The sequence below is a fragment of the Myotis myotis genome, unplaced genomic scaffold (assembly GCF_014108235.1).
Source record: "Myotis myotis isolate mMyoMyo1 unplaced genomic scaffold, mMyoMyo1.p scaffold_m19_p_1, whole genome shotgun sequence".
NCBI classification, from domain to species: Eukaryota; Metazoa; Chordata; class Mammalia; order Chiroptera; family Vespertilionidae; genus Myotis; species Myotis myotis.
Window position 1 is genome coordinate 136,066,316 of NW_023416313.1, and position 20,978 is coordinate 136,087,293.

At 44.0% G+C, this 20,978-nt stretch overlaps 1 protein-coding gene across 12 annotated transcripts in view; it reads left to right on the top strand.

Annotated features, from left to right (window-relative positions):
- Window positions 1–20,978, top strand: part of RALGAPA1 (Ral GTPase activating protein catalytic subunit alpha 1) — a 277,152-nt gene that overhangs the window by 20,640 nt on the left and 235,534 nt on the right. For all 12 annotated transcript variants that reach the window (XR_004974555.1, XM_036353129.1, XM_036353109.1 and 9 more), the window contains exons 2-3: window positions 16,836–16,946; window positions 17,517–17,566. Coding sequence is in view for 11 of the 12 variants with exons in the window: in XM_036353129.1 (XP_036209022.1) it covers window positions 16,836–16,946; window positions 17,517–17,566 (161 nt within the window). In the remaining variant the exon portion in view is untranslated. The remainder of the gene's footprint in view (window positions 1–16,835; window positions 16,947–17,516; window positions 17,567–20,978) is intronic.

Sequence of the window (20,978 nt, forward strand, 5' to 3'; positions counted from 1 at the left end):
AAAATGGTTCTGAATCTAAAGTCAACACTATATAAAATATAAAAACAATGAAAAACAAACAAACAAACAAAATCCACACAGAACATTAACTGAAAAAATGTTTATGGCATTATGGCAGAGGTTATTATAATCTTTCTCATTATTGAAAGCAATCTTCATGACCCTTATATAACATCTAATTATTAGAAAACTTATGTCCAATGAGCCTAACAACATGTTAGTTTTAAAGTATACACCCCTCATTCCTCATTTAACAGAATAAACTGACCTGTAGATAGACATAGAGAAGAAGGTGATTAAAATTTTATGTTTTTCTCTAAGAAAGATTTGTACATTTTTTTGGTAGTCAAGATAGTACATTTATAAAAAGGATGTTAAAAAATTAAAATAAAAAATAAAATAAAATAATAAAAAATAAATAAATAAAAAGTATATTAAGCCCAGCCGGCGTGCTCAGTGATTGAGCATTGACCTATGAACCAGGAGATCACTATTTGATTCCCAGTCAAGGCACATGTCCAGGGTGCGGGCTCCATCCCCAGTAGGGGGTGTGCAGGTGGCAGCCAATCAATGACATCATTGGTGTTTCTATCCCTTTCTCCCTCTCCCTTTTTTTAATTAATAAAAAAATATATATATGTATAATTTTTAAAAAGGGTGTTAAGCCCCAGCCAGTGTGGCTCAGTAGTTGAGTGTTGACCTATGAACCAGGAAGTCATGGTTTGATTCCCGGTCTGGGCACATGTCTCAGTTCAATCCCTAGTAGGCATGCAGGAGGCAGTCAATCAGTGGTTCTCTCTCATCGATGTTTCTCTCTCTCTCTCTCTCTCTCTCTCTCTCTCTCTCTCTTTTTCTTCTCTCTGAAATCAATAAAAACATTTTTTTAAAGGATGTTAAATTTAAAAAGGATGAGTCTGTTTCCTACAGAAGGAGCTCATGTGACTAACTTCATTAAAAGGTGACTTTGATAAAGGTCAAGAAGAAAGAATGTCACTTGGATAAAAACACACAAATCAGTACTTTATATCTTATAACAGAATAAAATCTAAATAGTTCTAATTCTTCAGTATAAACTAGAAGGAAAAATAAGCATATTTTATTATTTATTTTAAATATGTTCTTACAGATTTTTTGTTTTGTTTTTTACTAATCCTCACCTGAAGATATTTTTCCATTGACTTTTTGTTTGTTTGTTTTGTGTGTGTGTTTTTTTTTGTGTGTGTGTTTTTGTTGTTCTTAATTCTCACCCAAGGGTATTTTTACATTGATTTTTAGAGAGAGTGGAAGGAGAGGGAGAGACAGAGAGAAACTTCGATGTGAGAGAGACACATCAATTGGTTGCTTTCTGCACGCACCCCAACCATGGCCCGGGAACCTGCAGCCAAGGTACGTGCCCTTGACTGGAATCAAACCTGGGACCTTTTAGTCCAAGGGCCGACACTCTATCCACTGAGCCAAACAGGCTAGGGCTCCTTTGACTTTTTTAGAGAGAGTGGAAAGGAGGGGAAGAGACAGAGAGAGAGAAATGGATGTGAGAGAGAGTTACATCAATTGATTGCCTCCCGCACACACCCTGACAAGGGTCAGGGATCAAGCCTGAAACCAAGGTATATGCCCTTGACCAAAATTGAACCCAGGACCCTGCAGTCTACAGGCCAACACTCTAACCACTGAGCAAAAACAACTAGGGCTTTTCTTATTGATTTTAGAGAGAAAGGAAGGCAGAGGGAGACAAAGAAACATCAGTCTGCTGCCTCCTGTGTGGACCCTAACTGGGAATCAGACTCAGTGACTTTTTGGTGCACAGGGCAACACTCAGCCAACTGAACCACACCGACTAGGGCTGATATATTTAAATGTTAGAATAGGGAAGGCCAGTCTTAGCATTTACACCAAACTTAGAAATTGTCACAGCAATGATTGATAAATTTGCCTATATAAAATACTTTAAATTTCTAATAGTACAACTCATCATTAACAGAGTCAAAAGACAGGAATTGCAAACTAAGAAACATTTGCAACATGTTTAAAATAGTTAATTCTCTTAGTTTATGGGCCGTTAAAAATTTAGAAAAGATTATAAAGTTGTCAAAGTTATCAACATCTAAAATGAACATATGTATACCCTTTGAAACCACCATTTTTATTTCTTAGTATTCTGAGAATGTTAAGTGGCTAAGTTTGTAGGATCTGTGCACTGATTTTTAGAATAGTGAACAAATTTGAACCAATTTAAATACTCATTATTATGGATTGATTTCAGAATTTAAGTATATTCTTACAGCTGAGTATTATTATTCTCAGGATTTTTAGCATTCTAATAATTACTAAGTAAATAATTCAACTTTTTCACAAAAGTGCATTTCAGATATGGTTTCATTTCTTCACTATCTTTGAGAAGTTTTTAAGGAGTGAACATTTTTATAGAAGCAGCTGTCATATATTGGTAATGATAGCTAATATTGTTGGCCACTTTTATGTGGCTGACTCTGGACCAAGCATTTTACATGTATTACTTGACTTAATCCCTGCAACAGCAAGTGTGGTAGAGAGTAATTAATCCTTAAGAAACTTGAGTATTAAATAGCTAGTAAGTAGGAAGATATAGTGGAGAATGTCAGAGTTTATGGATTCTGATCTCAGCTATTTATTTATTTAATACTTATATAGATAATTCACCTATATATAAAATTAAAGTAATATTACTTCAGATATTGTTGGAAGATTATAAGAAAAAAATGCATTTGAAGCACAGAATTTATGGAAGAATTAAAAACATTATTTGAATTTTAATTGGAACCTTAATGGTGATAAAATTGAAACAGAGCTATTATGACCTTTCAAAGCCAAGTAAAAATTTACTCTTAAGAAATAGAGTACAAACCCTTGACTGATTTTCATGATGGCCTAGATTCTGTATTTTATTCTCAGTCTTTTAACTATTTTGTTAAAAAGGGTAAATTAGAAAATAACTTAAAAATAACATTTTGGGAGGACAAAGAAGAATTGAATTAATCAAAGGAAATGACGCACCCAAAAACCAGAGAGAAGGGAGCCTGATTCCTCACGGGGCTGCGCGATTCCACCTTCGGCAGTGGATTATGTTGATGCTGGGGCACTGTTGGCCCTGAATATGGTTTACTGCACACTTGTGTTTGCGTTCCACACCCTGTACGGCAGCAACTTTGCAGGGTGCCCTCTTGCACTCCGAGACCCCTCGGGGGATGTCGGAGAGCTGGTTTTGGCCCGATCCCCACAGGCCAGGCCGAGGGACCCCACCTGCCGGAGGGACCCTGCTCACTCTGCAGATGCCCTTTGAGCCATGGCGCCACCCCAGGTGCGGCCGGCCAGGGAGGGATCACAGGAGGTTAGCTCCAGGGTGTGTCCAGCCCATCTCGCCCAGTCCTGCCCCACCAGCCACCTTCTAATTAATTTCCTTTCAGTGTGCATGAATCCTTGCACCAGGTCACTAGTTTTAAATCAGTAGCTTCAAGGTTTCCGGTCATCTGTGCTTTTTCGTCAGTTCTTAGAGCCTTCTAGAGGAAAGTTGGTTATTACTATAAGCCACTTATTTTAGACATGCCATTTCTTGTAAAATGCTTTTAAGAAAAATTATTCATCTTTAAAAATCTGAAAACGGTGGATCTGAAAAAATACTTAAGTAATGATATAGAGTGCTTTGCTAGGTTTTGGGCAACTGCAAAAGAGTAAAGGAATTGATGAAATAATAAAAGAAACGTCAAATATGAAACTTGCTATTAGTAAATATTGCAAAATGATCATCACACTAAATCTAGTTAACATGTCATCATATTATAATTGCAAAGTGTATTTCTTGTGAGAACTTTTAAGATCTAACCTTGGAAACTTTCAAACACACAATGTACAGTATTAACTATAGTCACAATATTGTACATTATTTTACAATACTTATTTTATTTTTTAAAATATATTTTATTGATTTTTTACAGAAAGGAAGGGAGAGGGATAGAGAGTTAGAAACATTGACGAGAGAGAAACATTGATCAGCTGCCTCCTGCACACTCCCTACTGGGATGTGCCCACAACTAAGGTACATGCCCTTGACCGGAATCGAACCTGGGACCCTTCAGTTCGCTGGCCAACACTCTGTCCACTGAGCCAAACCCGTTAGGGCACCCAATACTTACTTTATAACCAGAGGTACATCTATTTTTTTCCGCCAACATTGTTTTGATTATTCTTGGTCCCTTTTATTTTACTATGAATTTTAGGATCAACTTCTCAACTTCCGCAAAAAGCCACTTATGATTTCAATAGAGGTTACATTGAATCTTTAGATATATTTAGAAGAGTATTGCTATATATTTTTTAAATAAATCTTTATTGTTCAGATTATTGCAGTTGTTCCTCTTTTTCCCTCCATAGCTCTCCTCCACCCGGTTCCCACCCACCCTATGCCCTTACCCCACCCCCCCGCCCTCCGCATTCCCCTTGTCCATAGGTGTTCGATTTTTGTCCAGTCTCTTCCCCCACCCCCCACCCCCGCTTCCCCCTGAGAATTGTCAGTCCACTCCCTTTCTATGCCCCTGCTTCTATTATATTCACCAGTTTATTCTGTTCATCAGATTTTTTATTCACTTGATTTTTAGATTCACTTGTTGATAGATATGTATTTGTTGTCACTTTATTGTTCATAATTTGTATCTTTACCTTTTTCTTCCTCTTCCTCTTCTTAAAGGATACCTTTCAGCATTTCATATAATACTGGTTTGGTGGTGATAAACTCCTTTAGCTTTTTCTTATCTGTGAAGCTCTTTATCTAATCTTCAATTCTGAATGATAGCTTTGCTGGGTAGGGTATTCTTGGTTGTAGGTTCTTGCTATTCATCACTTTGAATATTTCTTGCCACTCTCTTCTGGCCTGCATAGTTTCTGTTGAGAAATCAGCTGACAGTCATATGGGTACTCCCTTGTAGGTAATTAACTGTTTTTCTCTTGCTGCTTTTAATATTCTCTCTTTGTCTTTTGCTCTTGGCATTTTAATTATGATGTGTTTTGGTGTGGTCCTCTTTGGATTTCTCTTGGTTGGGGTTCTCTGCGCTTCCTGGACTTGTAAGTCTATTTCTTTCACCAGGTAGGGGAAATTTTCTGTCATTATTTCTTCAAATAGGTTTTCAATATCTTGCTCTCTCTCTTCTTCTGGCACCCTGTAATTCGGATGTTGGTATGCTTGAAGTTGTCCCAGAGGCTCCTTACACTATCTTCGTATTTTTGGATTTTTTTGGTTTTTTTTGCTTTTCCATTTGGGTGTATTTTTGCTTCTTCATATTTCAGATCTTTGACTTGATTCTTGCGATCCTCTAGTCTGCTGTTCGATTTCTGTATATTATTCTTTATTTCAGTCAGTGTATGATTAGTTTCTAGTTGGTCCTTTTTCATATTCTTGAGGGTCTCACTAAATTTCTTGGAGGTTTCTAGAAGATTCTTGAGTAACCTTATAACCGTGGTTTTGAACTATACATCCAATATTTTGCTTTCCTCCATTTCTTTCATTTGTGACATGTTTCTTTGTCTCCGCATTTTGGCTGCTTCCCTGTGTTGATAGAGTGGCTTGTGTGCTAGGTGTCCTATAGGGCCCAGTGGCTCAGCCTCCCCAGTCACCTGAGGTGGATGCTCTTGGTGCACCCCTTTGTGGGCTGTGTGCACAGTCTTGTTGTAGTTAAGCCTTGATTGCTGTTGGTATCACTGAGAGGAATTGACCTCCAGACCATTTGGCTGTGAGGACCAGTTGTGTCTACAATGGGAGAACTGAAGTGCTGGAAACATCCTTATGGGGCAGGACTTGCTTCAGTCGGGCTTTGGTGCTCACTGAGTCTGCCCCTGAGTGTGTCTCTTATGGATCTGAAGAGTTGTCATCTGGTGTGGTTTCACTTTGACCACTGGGTACACTGGTTCTTGGATCTCCAAGGAGATGCAAAGTCAGCCATTCCCTGAGGCCAGTCAGTAGGAGCTACAGAGAGATCTGCCAAATCCTCCTCTTTGGGCTTTGGAGGTGCCCAGATGAGGTGCAGCTGTGAAGCAGTGCTGGCTGCTGATGAGCCTTAGGCCTTCTTTTGGAAGTTCTGGGGTTCTTTGACCTAGCTGCAGTTTGTTAGGTTAGGTTGCAGAAGGCCAGGCCATTCATATGCAAAAGCTGATGCACACAGGTTGGGTGGGGTTATAAATTGGGTGGGGCGTGGTCTCAGGGAATCACTGGGTGGTGCAAACAGCAATGGTTGCCCATCAGCCCTGCCCTGATAGGTCTCTGGGTCTCTGTGTCCTGTGGCCTTTTGCAGGAACAATGAATGCTGCAAGCACCTCTGAGAGAAAGCCGCCCTTGTGTTCCAGCCCGATGCCAGACAGTCCAGTTTCTCCCCATATGTGTCTGGGTCCCCAGAGTCTCGCAAGGAATTGGATTTCAGAGCAGTCGGGAGCTTGTATCTTCCCCCCGATTGAAAAAGACCACAGCGTACCCAGTTGCCAGCCCGTTTCGCCTGCCTCCGTACCTCCACTCTTCCGCACCTCTGTACCTCCTACTAGTCTAGATGCGCTTTTCTCTTTCCCTCTAGTTGTCGGACTTCCACTCAGCCAGCCTTCCTGTGGTTCTGGATGATATCTGTTTTGTCTTTTGGTTGTAGTTTTGATGTGGTTGTGGGAGGCAGCAAGTACAGGCATTTACCTATGCTGCCATCTTGGTTCTCTACCACAGCTTTTTATCCACTCATCAACTGATGGGCACTTGGGCTGTTCCCAGTTTTTAGCTCTTGTAAGTAACACAGCTGTGAACAAAGGGGTACATGTATTCTTTCTGATTGGTGTTTCAGGATTCTTAGGATATATTCCCAGGAGTGGAATCACTGGGTCAAAGAGCAGTTTTATTTTTTAATTTTTGAGGAAACTCCACACTGTTTTTCACAGTGGCAGCATCACTCTGCATTCTCACCAGCAGTGTACTAGATTTCCCATTTCTCCAAATCCTTGCCAGCTCTTGTTTGTTGATTTATTGATGGTAGCCATTCTTCTTTTTTTTTTTTTTTTTTTAATATATTTCATTGATTTTTTTACAGAGAGGAAGGGAGAGAGATAGAGAGTTAGAAACATCGATGAGAGAGAAACATCGATCAGCCGCCTCCTGCACATCTCCTACAGGGGATGTGCCCGCAACCCAGGTATATGCCCTTGACCGGAATTGAACCTGGGACCTTTCAGTCCGCAGGCCGACGCTCTATCCACTGAGCCAAACCGGTTTTGGCGCTGGTAGCCATTCTTATGTCTATGGTCATACCACCCTGAACGTGCCTAGTTCATCTGATGGTAGCCAATCTGGTCTTTAAAGTTTCTGTGATGATGAATAAAATAAAGAAAAATGTCTAGCCCAGTCTTTATTAACGAATGGATACTACTCAGTAAAGGATATAATTTTTTCTCCCCATCTTTATACCCATATCAGAATTCCTTTCTTTCTTCACTATATGTTATAAGGAAAGTAGTTGTTACCAATTTATACTAACTTATGAGTAGTGCTTAACTCTTTATACTATGTGATGGAATGGTTTACTATTTATTATAAATGAATTTAATTAGTGAACTTTTAATTATTGTGATTAAGAGTTGATATAATCAACCAATGTAAGTAAAGGTACTTTAGAGTAGTATACATATGAGTAGTCTAAATGCTTCTAAAACGTTAAATCATTCATCTTAGCCACCTGAGTATTTTTAAGTAATTTTAAGCCACCTGTGTATTTTTAAGTAATTCTTTAAAAATGCCATTCTTCCAGAATGCATTTGATGAAAAAATCATTCAAGTTTATTTTATGCTCTGGCCTATTGCGTGAAGTATGGCTATTCTGGCGTTGTTCATTGTGGACTCAGAAGAGCTAATTTGAAACCATTTAGTAGCTTTGTGTGACCTGGGCAAGTTACTGAACTTCTCCCAGAAATAGTTTATAAAGTTGAATTAATACACCTATTTAAAAATATATTTTGGGGAAATAAGATCATGTACGTGTAACTGTAAAAGTTCTACCTCCCAAATGCAAAAGTTAAGTAGGAGTAATTACAACTGTTTGCTTTTATCTTATCCTTATGTGTCTATAAGATATTGTTGCTTTGTCTTTTTATTTGCTTTATTTTTTTAAAAAAAGAAGTATATTTGTATTGATTTCAGAGGAAGGGAGCAGGGAAGAGATAGAAACATGATGAGAGAGAATCATTGATTGGCTGCCTCCTGCACTCCCCCTACTGGGATTGACCCTGTAACCCAGGCATGTGCCCTGACCTGGAATCAAACTGTGACATCCTGGTTCATAGGTTGCCACTCAACCACTGAGCCACGCTGGCCAGGCTGATTTGCTTTATTTTTAATGAAAAAAGTCTGTTGTCATTTTTATCTTAATTACTCTATTTGTAATATATATCTTTTTTTCTTTTGGCTGCTTTTTTTTTTTTTTTAAATCCTCACCTGAGGATATGTTTATGGATTTTAGAGAGAGAAGTGGGGAGAAAGAGAGTGAGAGAGATGAAACATCAATTGGTTGCCTCCTGTATACTTCCAAGTGGGGATCAAACCACACCTTTTTTGGTGCATGGGATGAAGCTCCCAACCGACCGATCCAGCCAGAGCTCTTCTGGCTGCTTTCAAGATTTTCTTTTCTCACTGATTTTGAATTATCCTGTATAATAAAGAGGTAATACACAAATTGACCATCACTCCAACACACAAGATGGCCACTCCCATGTGGTCAAAGATGGCCACCACAAGATGGCCAGCAGGGGAGGGCAGTAGTGAGGGACCAGGTCTACAAGGAAGGGCAGTTGGGGGCAACCAGGCCTGCAGGGGAGGACAGTTAGGGGTGACCAGGCCAGCAGGGGAGGGCAGTTGGGGGCAACCAGGCTGGCAGGGAAGGGCAGTTAGGGGTGACTGGGTTGGCAAGGGAGGGCAGTTAGGGGTGACTGGGCCGGCAGGGAAGCAGTTAGGCGTCAATCAGGCTGGCAGGGGAGTGGTTAGGGGGTGATCAGGCTGTCAGGCAGAAGCGGTTAGGGGCAATCAGGCAGGCAGGCAGGCGAGCGGTTGGGTGCCAGCAGTCCTGGATTGTGAGAGGGATCCCAGAGTGGAGAGGGTGCAGGCTAGGCTGAGGGACCCCCCCCCCCAGGCCCCGGGGCACAAATTTCATGCACCGGGCCTCTAGTTTAATTATAATGTGCCTTGCTGAATTTTTCTTCACATTTGTTGTTCTTGGGATTTGTTGAGCTTCATGCATATGTGGGTTTGTGATTTTCATTGTTTGTAAATTATTTCTCCAAATATTTTTCTGCCCTTCTTCATTGGGTGTTTCAATTATTTGTATGTTAGACCACTTGAAATTGTGTCACAGCTCACTTATGTGCTTTTCAGTTTTTTTAGATCCACTTTTTCTCTTCTGCAGCATCAATTTGCCATTAATTTCATCTAGTTTACTTTTCACATTAAACATTGTAGTTTTTATCTATAGAAGTATATTCTGTCCTGAGTGTTTTGGGTGTATGGAATACAGTTAGAATAACTTTTTAAAAATTGATTTTAGAGAGACAGAGGGAGAGAGAGAGAAACATTGATGAGAGAGAGAGAGAAACATCAATTGTTTGCTTCCTATATGTGCTCTTACTGAGGATTGAACCCACAACCTGGGTATGTACCCTAACAGCAAATTGAACCTGCCACTTTTTGGTGTCTGGGATAACACTCCAACCAACTGAGCTACACCAGCCAGGGCAGAATAACTCTTTCTTTCTTTCTTCCTTTCTTCCTTCCTTCCTTCCTTCCTTTCTTTCCTCCCTCCCTCCCTCCCTCCCTCCCTCCCTCCCTCCCTCCCTCCTTTCTTTCTTTCTCTCTTTCTTTCTCTTTCTTTCTTTCTTTCTTTCTTTCTTTCTTTCTTAAAATATATTTTATTGATTTTTTTTTACAGAGAGGAAGGGAGAGGGATAGAGAGTTAGAAACATCGGTGAGAGAGAAACATCGATCAGCTGCCTCTTGCACGCCCCCTACTGGGGATGTGCCCGCAACCAAGGTGCATGCCCTTGACCAGAATCAAACCTGGGACTCTTCAATCCGCAGGCCGATGCTCTATCCACTGAGCCAAACCGGTTAGGGCCAGAATAACTATTTCAATGCCTTTCTGTATTCATTCTGACACAGGGGTGGGCAAACTTTTTGACTAGAGGGCCACAATGGGTTCTTAAACTGGACCGGAGGGCCGGAACAAAAGCATGGATGGAGTGTTTGTGTGAACTAATATAAATTCAAAGTTAACATCATTACACAAAAGGGTATGGTCTTTTTTTTCAATCGTTTTATTCATTTCAAACGGGCCAGATCTGGCCCGAGGGCCGTAGTTTGCCCACGGCTGTAACATGTATTAATATCTAACTTAAATTTGATTGATTATTCTCTTCATATGAATTAGGTTTTCTCACTTTTTTGCATGCCTGGTTCAGTATCCTGTATAATAAAAGAGCTAATATGCTAATTAGACCGAACAGCAGAACGACCGTCCAGACAACATTCTGGGTGACCGTCCAGATGACCTTCCAGAAGGTGGGGCTGTGAGAGCTGGATGGGGCTGCAAGGGTGAGCCCCTTGCACGAATTTTGTGCTTTGGGCCTCTAGTATACCTATTAGAGGCCTGATGCACGAAATTTGTGCAAGAGTAGTCCTTTCTTCCCCTGGCTGCCAGCACCGGCTTTCCTCTGGCACCTGGAACCCAGGCTTCCCTTGCAGCCTGGCTTCATCCGGAAGGCTGTCTGGTTTATTAGCATATTACTCTTTTACTATTATGGATGAATTTTCTTGACCTCCGTTCTGGGATACAGTTGAGTTATTTACTTGAAAACAGTTTGAATCTTTTGCAGCTTGCTTTTATGATATACTAGAGGCCTGATGCATGAAATTTGTGCAAGGGGCTCAGCCCTTGTAGCTGCACGGCTTGCCTTGGCCCATGCAGCTGCAGCAGCTGCCTCAGCCCTTGCAGCTGGCTTCGTCTGGAAGGTCATCCGGAAGGACATCTGGAAGGTCATTCAGCTGTTCAGTCTAATTAGCATATTACACTTTCATTATTATAGATTACTGAAAGCTGAAAAACATAGAGGTTAAATGGACATTTTATCCAGGCTCTGTGGGGTTCCAGTCCCTGGCTCTGCTTCTGACTAGCTAAATTACTTAAACTCTCTGTGCTTGTTTTCTCATCTATAAAACAGATTTTATGTTACACACTTCTTAGAAGAATGTCTAGCATATAGGAAACATTCAGTTTGTGTTCATTATTTTCCCCCTAGTTCTGTGAAAAGTTAACAGGTTGTGTCACAGATAGGAGTGAAATCTGGGTGTTCTAGATACAGTTGAGATGAAGGAATGTCATTTTGTCTGTCAATAGGTTATGCAATCTTTTCCAAGGTAAAAATTTCCAAGCTAATTATAATGAATATAATAAAGTTATAATAGTTTATTTTATTAATAACTAGGTCAGGTGCACAAATTCATGCATGGGTGGGGTCCAGCTGGCCCCCCCCGATGGGGGCCACTTAGGCCAGGCCGGTGTGGGGAGAGGGGATGCAGGAGTTGGCTGGCTGGCCCACCCCTGATAAGACTGAGGAGGCCGATGTTGGGTGGGGCCAGCCAAGCCGATCTGAGGGTCTGCAGATGGTTGGTCGGCCCTGCCCCTGATTGGAGTGTTGGGGGCCGATTTGGGGGAGGGGCCACCCCCCTATTGGGCCAGTTGGCTGGCCACAATGCGCGTCATAGCAACCGGTCGTTTTGGTCATTCCAGTCGCTTGGCTTTTATATACATATTAGTGGCCCGGTGCATAAATCTGTGCACGGCGGTGGAGGGGTTCCCTCAACCCAGCCTGCATCCTCTCCAGTTGGGGACCCCTTGGTGGACATCCCTCGCAATCTGGGACCACTAGCCCCTAACTGCTCACCTACCTGCCTGCCTGATTGCCCCTAACTCCTCTGCCTGCCTGCCTGATCGCCACTAACTGCCCTCCCCTGCTGGCCTGATCTTGTCCCTAACTGCTCACCCCTGCTGGCCTGATTGCCCCTAACTACCTCTGATTGTCCCTAACTTCCCTTCCCTGCCAGCCTGATCTCACCCCCAACTGCCCTCCCCTGCAGGCCTGATCTCGCCCCCAGCTGCCCTTTCCTGCCGGCTTCGTCTCTCCCAACTGCCCTCCCCTGCCAGGTATTGAGAGTGTGAACTGGTACAGATTTGACATACATTGTGTTGGTAAAATAAGAAAGACACGGAGTGGTGGATAAGGGGAAAAAGATGTTTAGAATGATTAGAATGTCTTTAGTCTTGCAGGTATTCTGTCATAAAGTATACAATGAAAGCATTATCTCCAGGAGTTTTGATTCTATGCCATGAATGCATTGGGCTACACTGAGACTTGGTTTCAGTAGCAAATATGCAAGTCAACGAATCAGCAACTGATTTTGAAATTAGTTGGTATGAAATTTCAGTGTTTCATTTTTATTAAAATGCTCTTAAGCTCTAGCCAAAATGAATCATATTTTCTGAATCCTATTACACTTAACATGTTCATCACTCTATGTGTTCATGTGTAGAATGCCCTTCCCGTTAAACCCCACCAACTCATATCCAGAGTCCTTCTATCCTTAAAGGTCTTTATAAGGAATATATCCTCAGGCATTTTTTTCCTTCACTTTCACCTCTCATTGAGCTTTGAAAGAAATTTTGTGTTTCTAAATTGGCATTATACTTTGTCACTTCATTTTCAGATTCTAACACTTTCTACTGTGGGTACAATTATACAGGAGTGGGCAAAAGTAGGTTTACAGTTGTAATACAAACAAGTAATACAATAATCTTTATGTATAAAGAGCCAGCGTCCTTAACGACCGAAGGCTCAACCTGATACGGAAGTCAGTGCTGGGTTGCTGTGGCGACCCAGTGCTGACTGCAGCCGGTGCTGGGGCAGTGACCCAGCACTAACTGCCAAGGGGGCTACGGATCAGGCCCGGAGAGAGGCCTGCATAGAGAGAGGCAGGGTCTGATCTGCAACCTCAGTGGCAGCTGTTGATCAGCCGTTGCCTCTTTCTTTCTCTCCTGGCTTCACCAGCAGCTGTGCATTTGTTTCTCTCTGGGCCTCTGCCAGACTGCTGATCAGCCCCGCCTCTTTGATCATGCCCGGAGATGCTGACTGGCATAGAAACCGACCAATCAGGACCAAATCTGGGTGAAGTGTGAGGAGCCACTGACTGCCTAGGAGGTGGAGCTTTTGATGCTGACTGGCATAGAAACAGACCAATCAGAACCAAATCTGGATGAAGTGCCAGGAGCCAATGGCTGCCTAGGAGGCAGAGCTTTTGACGCTGACTGGCATAGAAACCGGCCAGTCAGAACCAAATCTGGGTGAAGTGTGTGGAGCCAATGGCTGCCTAGAAGGTGGGGTTTTTGATGCTTACTGGCATAGAAACCAACCAATCTGAACCTAATGTGGATGAACTGCAAAGGCAGAACCTAAGGTGGGGGCTGAGGAGGGGTTTTAAGGGCAACAGCTGTTTGGTGTAAGGTGTAAGAAAGCAGTTCAATTTTTTGATGACCGATTTGGCAGTATAGTGCATATGGCTGTCTATCAGTCCAGATATAGGGATTATGTGTTTTTGTCTGTCAAGAGCATCTTCTGCTGAAAAAGCACCCCCCCCCCATTTAAGCAATCCTATCCTATATAATCTATCTATACTAATAAAAGGTTAATATACTGTTTAGACCAGGTCAACCAGCCATCTTTTGGACATCCGACATCCTTCCAGACAAAGCCATGGTGGTGGGCGCCGAGGCAGAGGCAGATAGGGGCGATCAGGCCGGCAGGGGAGGGCAGTTGGGGGTGAGATCAGGCAGGTAGGGGAGGGCAGTTGGGGGCAACCAGGCTGGCAGGGGAGGGCAGTTAGGGGTGATCAGGCAGGCAGAGGCATTTGGGGGCAATCAGGCCGGCAGGGAAGGGCAGTTGGGGGCGAGATCAGGTCGGCAGCGCAGGACAGTTAGGGGCGATCAGGCAGGCAGGCAGATGCAGTTAGGGGCAATCAGGCAGGCAGGCAGGTAGAGGGGTTAGGGCCAATCAGGCAGGCAGGCAGGCAGGCAGGCAGAGGCAGTTAGGGGCAATCAGGCAGGCAGGCAGAGGCAGTTAGGGGCAATCAGGCAGGTAGGCAGATGCAGTTAGGGGCAATCAGGCAGGCAGAGGCAGCTAGGGGCAATCAGGCAGGCAGGCAGGCAGGCAGAGGCAGTTAGGGGCGATCAGGCAGGCAGGCAGGTGAGCAGTTAGGAACCAGTGGTCCCAGATTGCGAGAGGGATGTCTGACCGCCAGTTTAGGCCTGATTCCTCTGAGGTCCCCCATTGGAGTGGGTGCAAGCTGGGCTGAGGGAACCCCCTCCCCACCCCCATGCACGAATTTTGTGCACTGAGCCACTAGTTAATACAAGAATAAACTCTGTTTCACATACTCACAACTGTAAGCCCACTCTTGTATGTTTAGTTTTGTGTGTCCTGGACTACACTGACAGTTCTTTTAGAGCCCTATTATCTGTATTTAAGCTTTATCATACTTAAAATACTTATTTATAAAACATGTTGTTAGATACCTATTTAGAAAACATGTATTTTAGGCACAATACATTATTACTCATGGAAATACTGATTTTAAACTGTCTTAATGGAGAAGTTAGCGGCATATTTGTGAATTAAAAATGGAACTTGGCTTCTTTTTTTGGTTTGGTTAATGGTTTTGAATAAGTCTTTCTGAGACATTGTTTTCTTTTGCAAAATGAAGATTATGATGACTAAATCATTTTATAAAATTAAAGCTAAAATCTTTAAAGGAAACTTGTCACTGTCATATCTACTGAACAGAATCCTATCTAATAAAAGAGAAACATGGTAATTGCTGTACGACCGCTACCCTTCCAATTGGCTAATCAGGGAGATAAGCAAATTAACTGCCAGCCAAGATGGCGCTGGCAGCCAGGCAGCTTGAAACTAACATGAGGCTTGCTTGCTTCAGTGACCGAGGAAACCAACGTTCCGCGCCTGCCTTGCCGGCCTCTGAGCCTGCAGTTTGAAACATTGTAACAAATATAGAAGCTAAACAAAACCCCAGAACCCTGCTTTCAGCGAGCCCGGGATCTCAGAGCTGGAGTTATACAATGTTTCGATTATAGAACACAGACAAACCAGATACCTGCTTTCAGCAGCGGAGGCCTAAGAGCTGGAGCCTCAGAGCTAAAGCTGGCCCAGAATAAAAAGAAAAAAAGGAGCGGTTGGGAGCTTCCGTCACCCGCCAGCATGAAAACAGCCCTCAGCCCCTCACCCAGACTGGCCAGGCACCCCAGTGGGGACCCCCACCCTGAAGGGTGTGTGACCAGCTGCAAACAGCCATCATCCCCTCATCCAGGCTGGCCAGGCACCCCAGTGGGGACCCCCACCCTGAAGGGTGTGTGACCAGCTGCAAACAGCCATCATCCTCTCACCCAGGCTGGCCAGGCACCCCAGTGGGGACCCCCACCCTGATCCAGGACACCCTTCAGGGCAAACCAGCCAGCCCCACCCATGCACCAGGCCTCTATCCTATATAGTAAAAGGGTAATATGCCTCCCAGCACCAGGATCAGCAGAGCCAAGAGGCCTTCCGGCACCGGGATCAGCGTGACAGGGGGCAGTGCCCAAACCCCCTGATCGCCCTGTGGCTCTGTGTGTGACAGGGGGCAGGGCCACAACCTCTCTATCTGCCCTGCTCTGTTCCTGACAGGGGAAGGCGCCCCAACCTACTGATCAGCCCTGCTCTGTGCCTGATACGGGGGAGCTCCCCAACCCCCTGATCGCCCTGCGGCTCTGTGTGTGACAGGCTGCGGCGCCCCAACCCCCTGATCGGCCCTGCTCTGTGTGTGACAGGGTGCGGCGTCCCAACCCCCGCCCCCACGGGCCCTGCTCTGTGTGTGACGGGGTAGAGCCATAACCTCCCCATTGGCCCTGCCCTGAGTGTGACACTGGCAGTGCCCCAACCCCCTGATCGGCCCTGCTCTGTGGGTGATAGAGGGCGGCGCACCAAACCCCTGATCCGCCCTGCGTTGTGTGTGACAGGGGCCGGTACTCCAACTCCCCTATCGGCCCTACTCTGTGAGTGACGGGGGAGCTCCTCAACCCCCTGATGGGCCCTGCTCTGTTCGTGACTGGGGGGAGCTCCCCAACCCCCTCATTGACCCTGCTCTGTGCGTGACAGGTGGGAGCTCCCCAACCCCCTGATCGGCCCTGCTCTGTGCGTGACAGGGTAAGGAGCCCAACCCCCCTGATCGGCCCTACTCTGTGCGTGACGGGGCAGCGTCCCAAACCCCTCATCGGCTCTGCTCTGTGTGTGACGGGGTGGCGCCGCAACCTCCCTATCGACCCTGCCTTGAGTGTGACGGGGCGGTGCCCCAACCCCCCAATCGGCCCTACCCTGAGCGTGACTGAGGGTGGCATTGCAACCTCCCCATCCGCCCTGCTCTGTGCATGACAGGGGGCGGCGCCCCAGCTCCCCAATTGGCCCTGCTCTGAGCCCAAACGGGCTGCACCTAGGGATTGGGCCTGCCCTCTGCCACCCGGGAGCAGGCCTAAGCCAGCAGGTCGTTATCTCCCGAGGGGTCCCAGACTGTGAGAGGGCACAGGCTGGGCTGAGGGACCCTCCCTCCTCCCCCGAGTGCACAAATTTTTGTGCACCGAGCCTCTAGTTTAACATATATTTGTAAATAGTAATCACTAAAATTGTTTTCATTTATTTTTCAGAGAATGCAGAGTCTATCGATCTCAAGCAGTTTTTTGACCAACATTTTTCACATATATATTATGTGTTCTTTGAGAATTTCGTGACTATTGAAGCTAGTCTTAAACAGAAAGGTAAGATGTTAATAATTGGTTCTGGTTTATGTTGATGTTTCCAACAATTGTCATATATTTTCACTTTAAAATAGACTCTTGGACATTGGCTGTTTTTTTTTTGTTTGTTTGTTTGTTTTTGTTTTTTTTTTGCAGACAGCTTTTAATACTCCTTGCACAACTATGGGTTCATAGTACTATTATTATTTTGAAAAGGCTTAACAGATTTGCTTTTTTTCTGGAATGATTTGCTTGTTTCCTCACATTCTTTGGTCTGCCCTAGAGGCTTGTATCAGGTTTGAGCAGTCATTTTTATATTTTTAGTTTCAGAGTTCATTTAAAGTTTTCCCCAATATATTATGACTTGTTTTTAGACATAAATATGTGTAGTCTAATTTTAGTTGTTGAAAAAGAGTAGACAGAGATGCTGTGATACTGTGTTCACATTGAACAGAATATACTTTTAACCATTTGATTTTAAGAAATCACAGAAAAAATTTTAGTGCGAGACATGTTAGAGTATTTAAGTGGTTGTTAACAGTGAGGATAAAATGATAATGTTTAAAATATTTCTCTGTAAAAATGTTTTAGGTCACAAGTCTCAAAGGGAGGAATTGGATGCTATACTTTTTATTTTTGAGGTAAGAACCTGCTAATCTTTGTTCTTTACAGAAGTAGTACCTGGATCATACAAAGGAATACATTGAACTATAAACTATATAATAAAACACTGTGGCTTGGCTGGTATTGCTCAGTGGTTGAGTGTCAGCCTGTAAATCAGGGGGTCATAGTTCGATTCCCAATCAGGGAAAATTCCTGGATTGCGGGCTCCATCCCCATTGTGGGGTGTGAGGAAGGCAGCCAATCAGTGATTTTCTCATCATTGTTGTTTCTCTCTCCCTCTCCCTTCCTCACTGAAAGCAATACAAATATATTAAATAAATAAAATACTGAATCTGCTGTGCTTTTCAAAAACTGAATTACATTTTTTAAACTAAAAAAATATACTTGCCTTAATTCTTTATTTTTTGAGGTACATATATTATTTTTAGGTATAGATACAATTATGTTTTCACACATTTGACACCAGGAAATTGGTATCCTACATAATAAAAGGGTAATATGCAAATCAAATAAACAGCGGAACAACCAGTTGCTATGATGCGCACTGACCACAAGGGGGCAGATGCTCAATGCAGGAGCTGCCCCCTGGTGATTAGTGCGCTCCTATAAGGGGAGCACACTCAGCCAGAAGCCGGGTTCACAGCTGGCGAGCGCAGCCGCAGTGGCAGGAGCTTCTCTCACCTCCATGGCAGTGCTAAGGATGTCCAACTGCCGGCTTAGGCCCGCTCCCCAGGGATTGGGCCAAAACCAGCAGTCTGACATCCCCTGAGAGGTCCCGGATTGCGAGAGGGTGCAGGCCAGGCTGAGGGGCCGCCCAAGTGCACGAATCTGTGCACTGGGCCTATAGTATATATATATATATATATATATATATATATATATATACATACACACACACACACACACACACACACATATATATGTATATATAAAAATATGTTTGTAAACAATGAAAGTTTTAATTTGAGGAAGGTTTACATAAATGGGTTTTTTTAAAAATAATATTTTTATTGATACTAGAGAGGAAGGGGGGGAGAGGGAGAGAGAGAAACATCAATCAGCTGCCTCCTGTATTCCCCTTATCAGGGGATCAAGTCCACAGTCCTGGCATGTGCCCTGACCAGGAATTGAACCAACAATCCTTCCAAGCATGGGACGAAGCCTAACCAACTGAGCCGTACCTGCCAGGGTTTTTTTTTGTTTTTTTTTTTTAAATCTTTATTGTTCAGATTATTACAGTTGTTCCCCCCCCCCCCGACCCCCCCGCCCCAGCTCCCCCTTGGTTCTCACCCCACCCTCTGCCCTTACCCCCCGCCCACTGTCCTCATTCATAGGTGTACAATTTTTGTCCAGTCTCTTCCTGCACCCCCCACACCCCTTTCCCCCCGAGAATTATCAGTCCACTCCCTTTCTATTACCCTGATTCTATTCTATTCACCAGTTTACTCTGTTCATCAAATTTTTTATTCACTTGATTTTTAGATTCGCTTGTCGATAGATATGTATTTGTTGTTCATAATTTTTATCTTTACCTTTTTCTTCTTCCTCTTCTTAAAGGGTACCTTTCAGCATTTCATATAATACTGGCTTGGTGGTGATGCACTCCTTTAGCTTTTTCTTACCTGTGAAGCTCTTTATCTGACCTTCAATTCTGAATGATAGCTTTGCTGGGTAGGGTAATCTTGGTTGTAGGTTCTTGCTATTCATCACTTTGAATATTCCTTGCCACTCCCTTCTGGCCTGCAAAGTTTCTGTTGAGAAATCAGCTGACAGTCGTATGGGTACTCCCTTGTAGGTAACTGAGTTTCTTTCTCTTGCTCCTTTTAAGTTTCTCTCTTTGTCTTTTGCTCTTGGCATTTTAATTATGATGTGTTTTGGTGGGGTCCTCTTTGGATTCCTTTTGTTTGGGGTTCTCTGCGCTTCTTGGACTTGTAAGTCTATTTCTTTGACCAGGTAGGGGAAGTTTTCTGTCATTATTTCTTCAAATAGGTTTTCAATATCTTGCTCTCTCTCTTCTTCAGGCACCCCCATAATTCGGGTGTTGGTATGTTTGAAGCTGTCCCAGCGGCTCCTTACACTATCTTCATATTTTTGGATTCTTTTTTCTTTTTGCTTTTCTGGTTGGGTGTTTTTTGCTTCTTCGAATTTCAGATCTTTGACTTGATTCTTGTGATCCTCTAGTCTGCTGTTGGATCTCTGTATATTCTTTATTTCAGTCAGTGTATGCTTAATTTCTAGTAGGTCCTTTTTCATATTCTCAAGGGACTCACTAAATTTATCGGCGGTTTCTAGAAAATTCTCGAAAAATCTTATAACCCTGGTTTTGAACTCTATATCCAGTTGTTTGCTTTCCTCCGTTTCTGTCTTTTGTGACCTGTTTCTTTGTCTCCGCATTTTTCATGCTTCCCTGTGTTGATAGAGTGGCTTTTTCTGTTGCATGTCCTGTAGGGCCCAGTGGCTCAGCCTCCCCAATTACCTGAGGTGGACACTCTCGGTGCACACCTTTTTGGGCTGTGTGCACAGTCTTTTTGTAGTTAAGCCTTGATTGTTGCTGGTATCAGTGGCAGGAATTGACCTCCAGGCCAGTTGTCTGTGAGAGTCACTTGTGTCTATGGTGGAGAACTTCTGTGCTTAAGACACCCCTCTGGGGCAAGACTTGCTTCACTGGGGCTTTGGTGCTCACTGAGTCTGCCCCCCTGAGTGTGTCCCTTATGGGTCTGAGGAGTTGTAATTGGATGGTCCCACTCTGACCACTGGGTACACTGGCTCTTGGATCTAAGGAGGTGCTAATTTAGCCTCTGCCTGAGGCTACCCAGCAGGAACTATGGAGAGATCTGCAGATTCCTCTTTTTTCTTTGGGGTTTGGAGGTGCCCAGATGAGGCCCAGCTGTGAAGCAATACAAGCTGCTGTGGGGCCTTGGGCCTTCTTTTGGAAGTTCTGGGTCTCTCTGACCCAACTGCAGTTTGTTAGGTAATTTTCAGATTGCAAAGGGCCAGGCCTTTCATATGCAAAAGCCTCTGCATACAGCTTGGGTGGGGTGGGGTCTCAGGGAATCAACAGGGCGGAGCAAACAGCTATGGCTGATCCTCAGTCCTACCCTAAGGGGCCCTGCGTCTCAGTGTCCCACGGTAATTGCTGCAAGCACCTCTGAGAGAAAGCCGCACTCGAGTTCTGCCCGATGCCAGACAGTCCAGTTTCTCTCCGTATGAGTCTGGGTCCCCAGAGACTCACCCAGAACTGGAGTTCAGAGCAGTCGGGGGCTTGTGACTCCCTTCCGATTGATAAACAACTGTGTCCTCAGTTGCCAGCCCTTTCCACGTGCGCCTCCGTACCTCTGCACTTTACTTCCGAACCTCCTCTGAGTCTCAGTATGCTTTTCTCTTTCGTTCTAGTTGTAGAATTTCTACTTGGCCAGCCTTCCTGTGGTT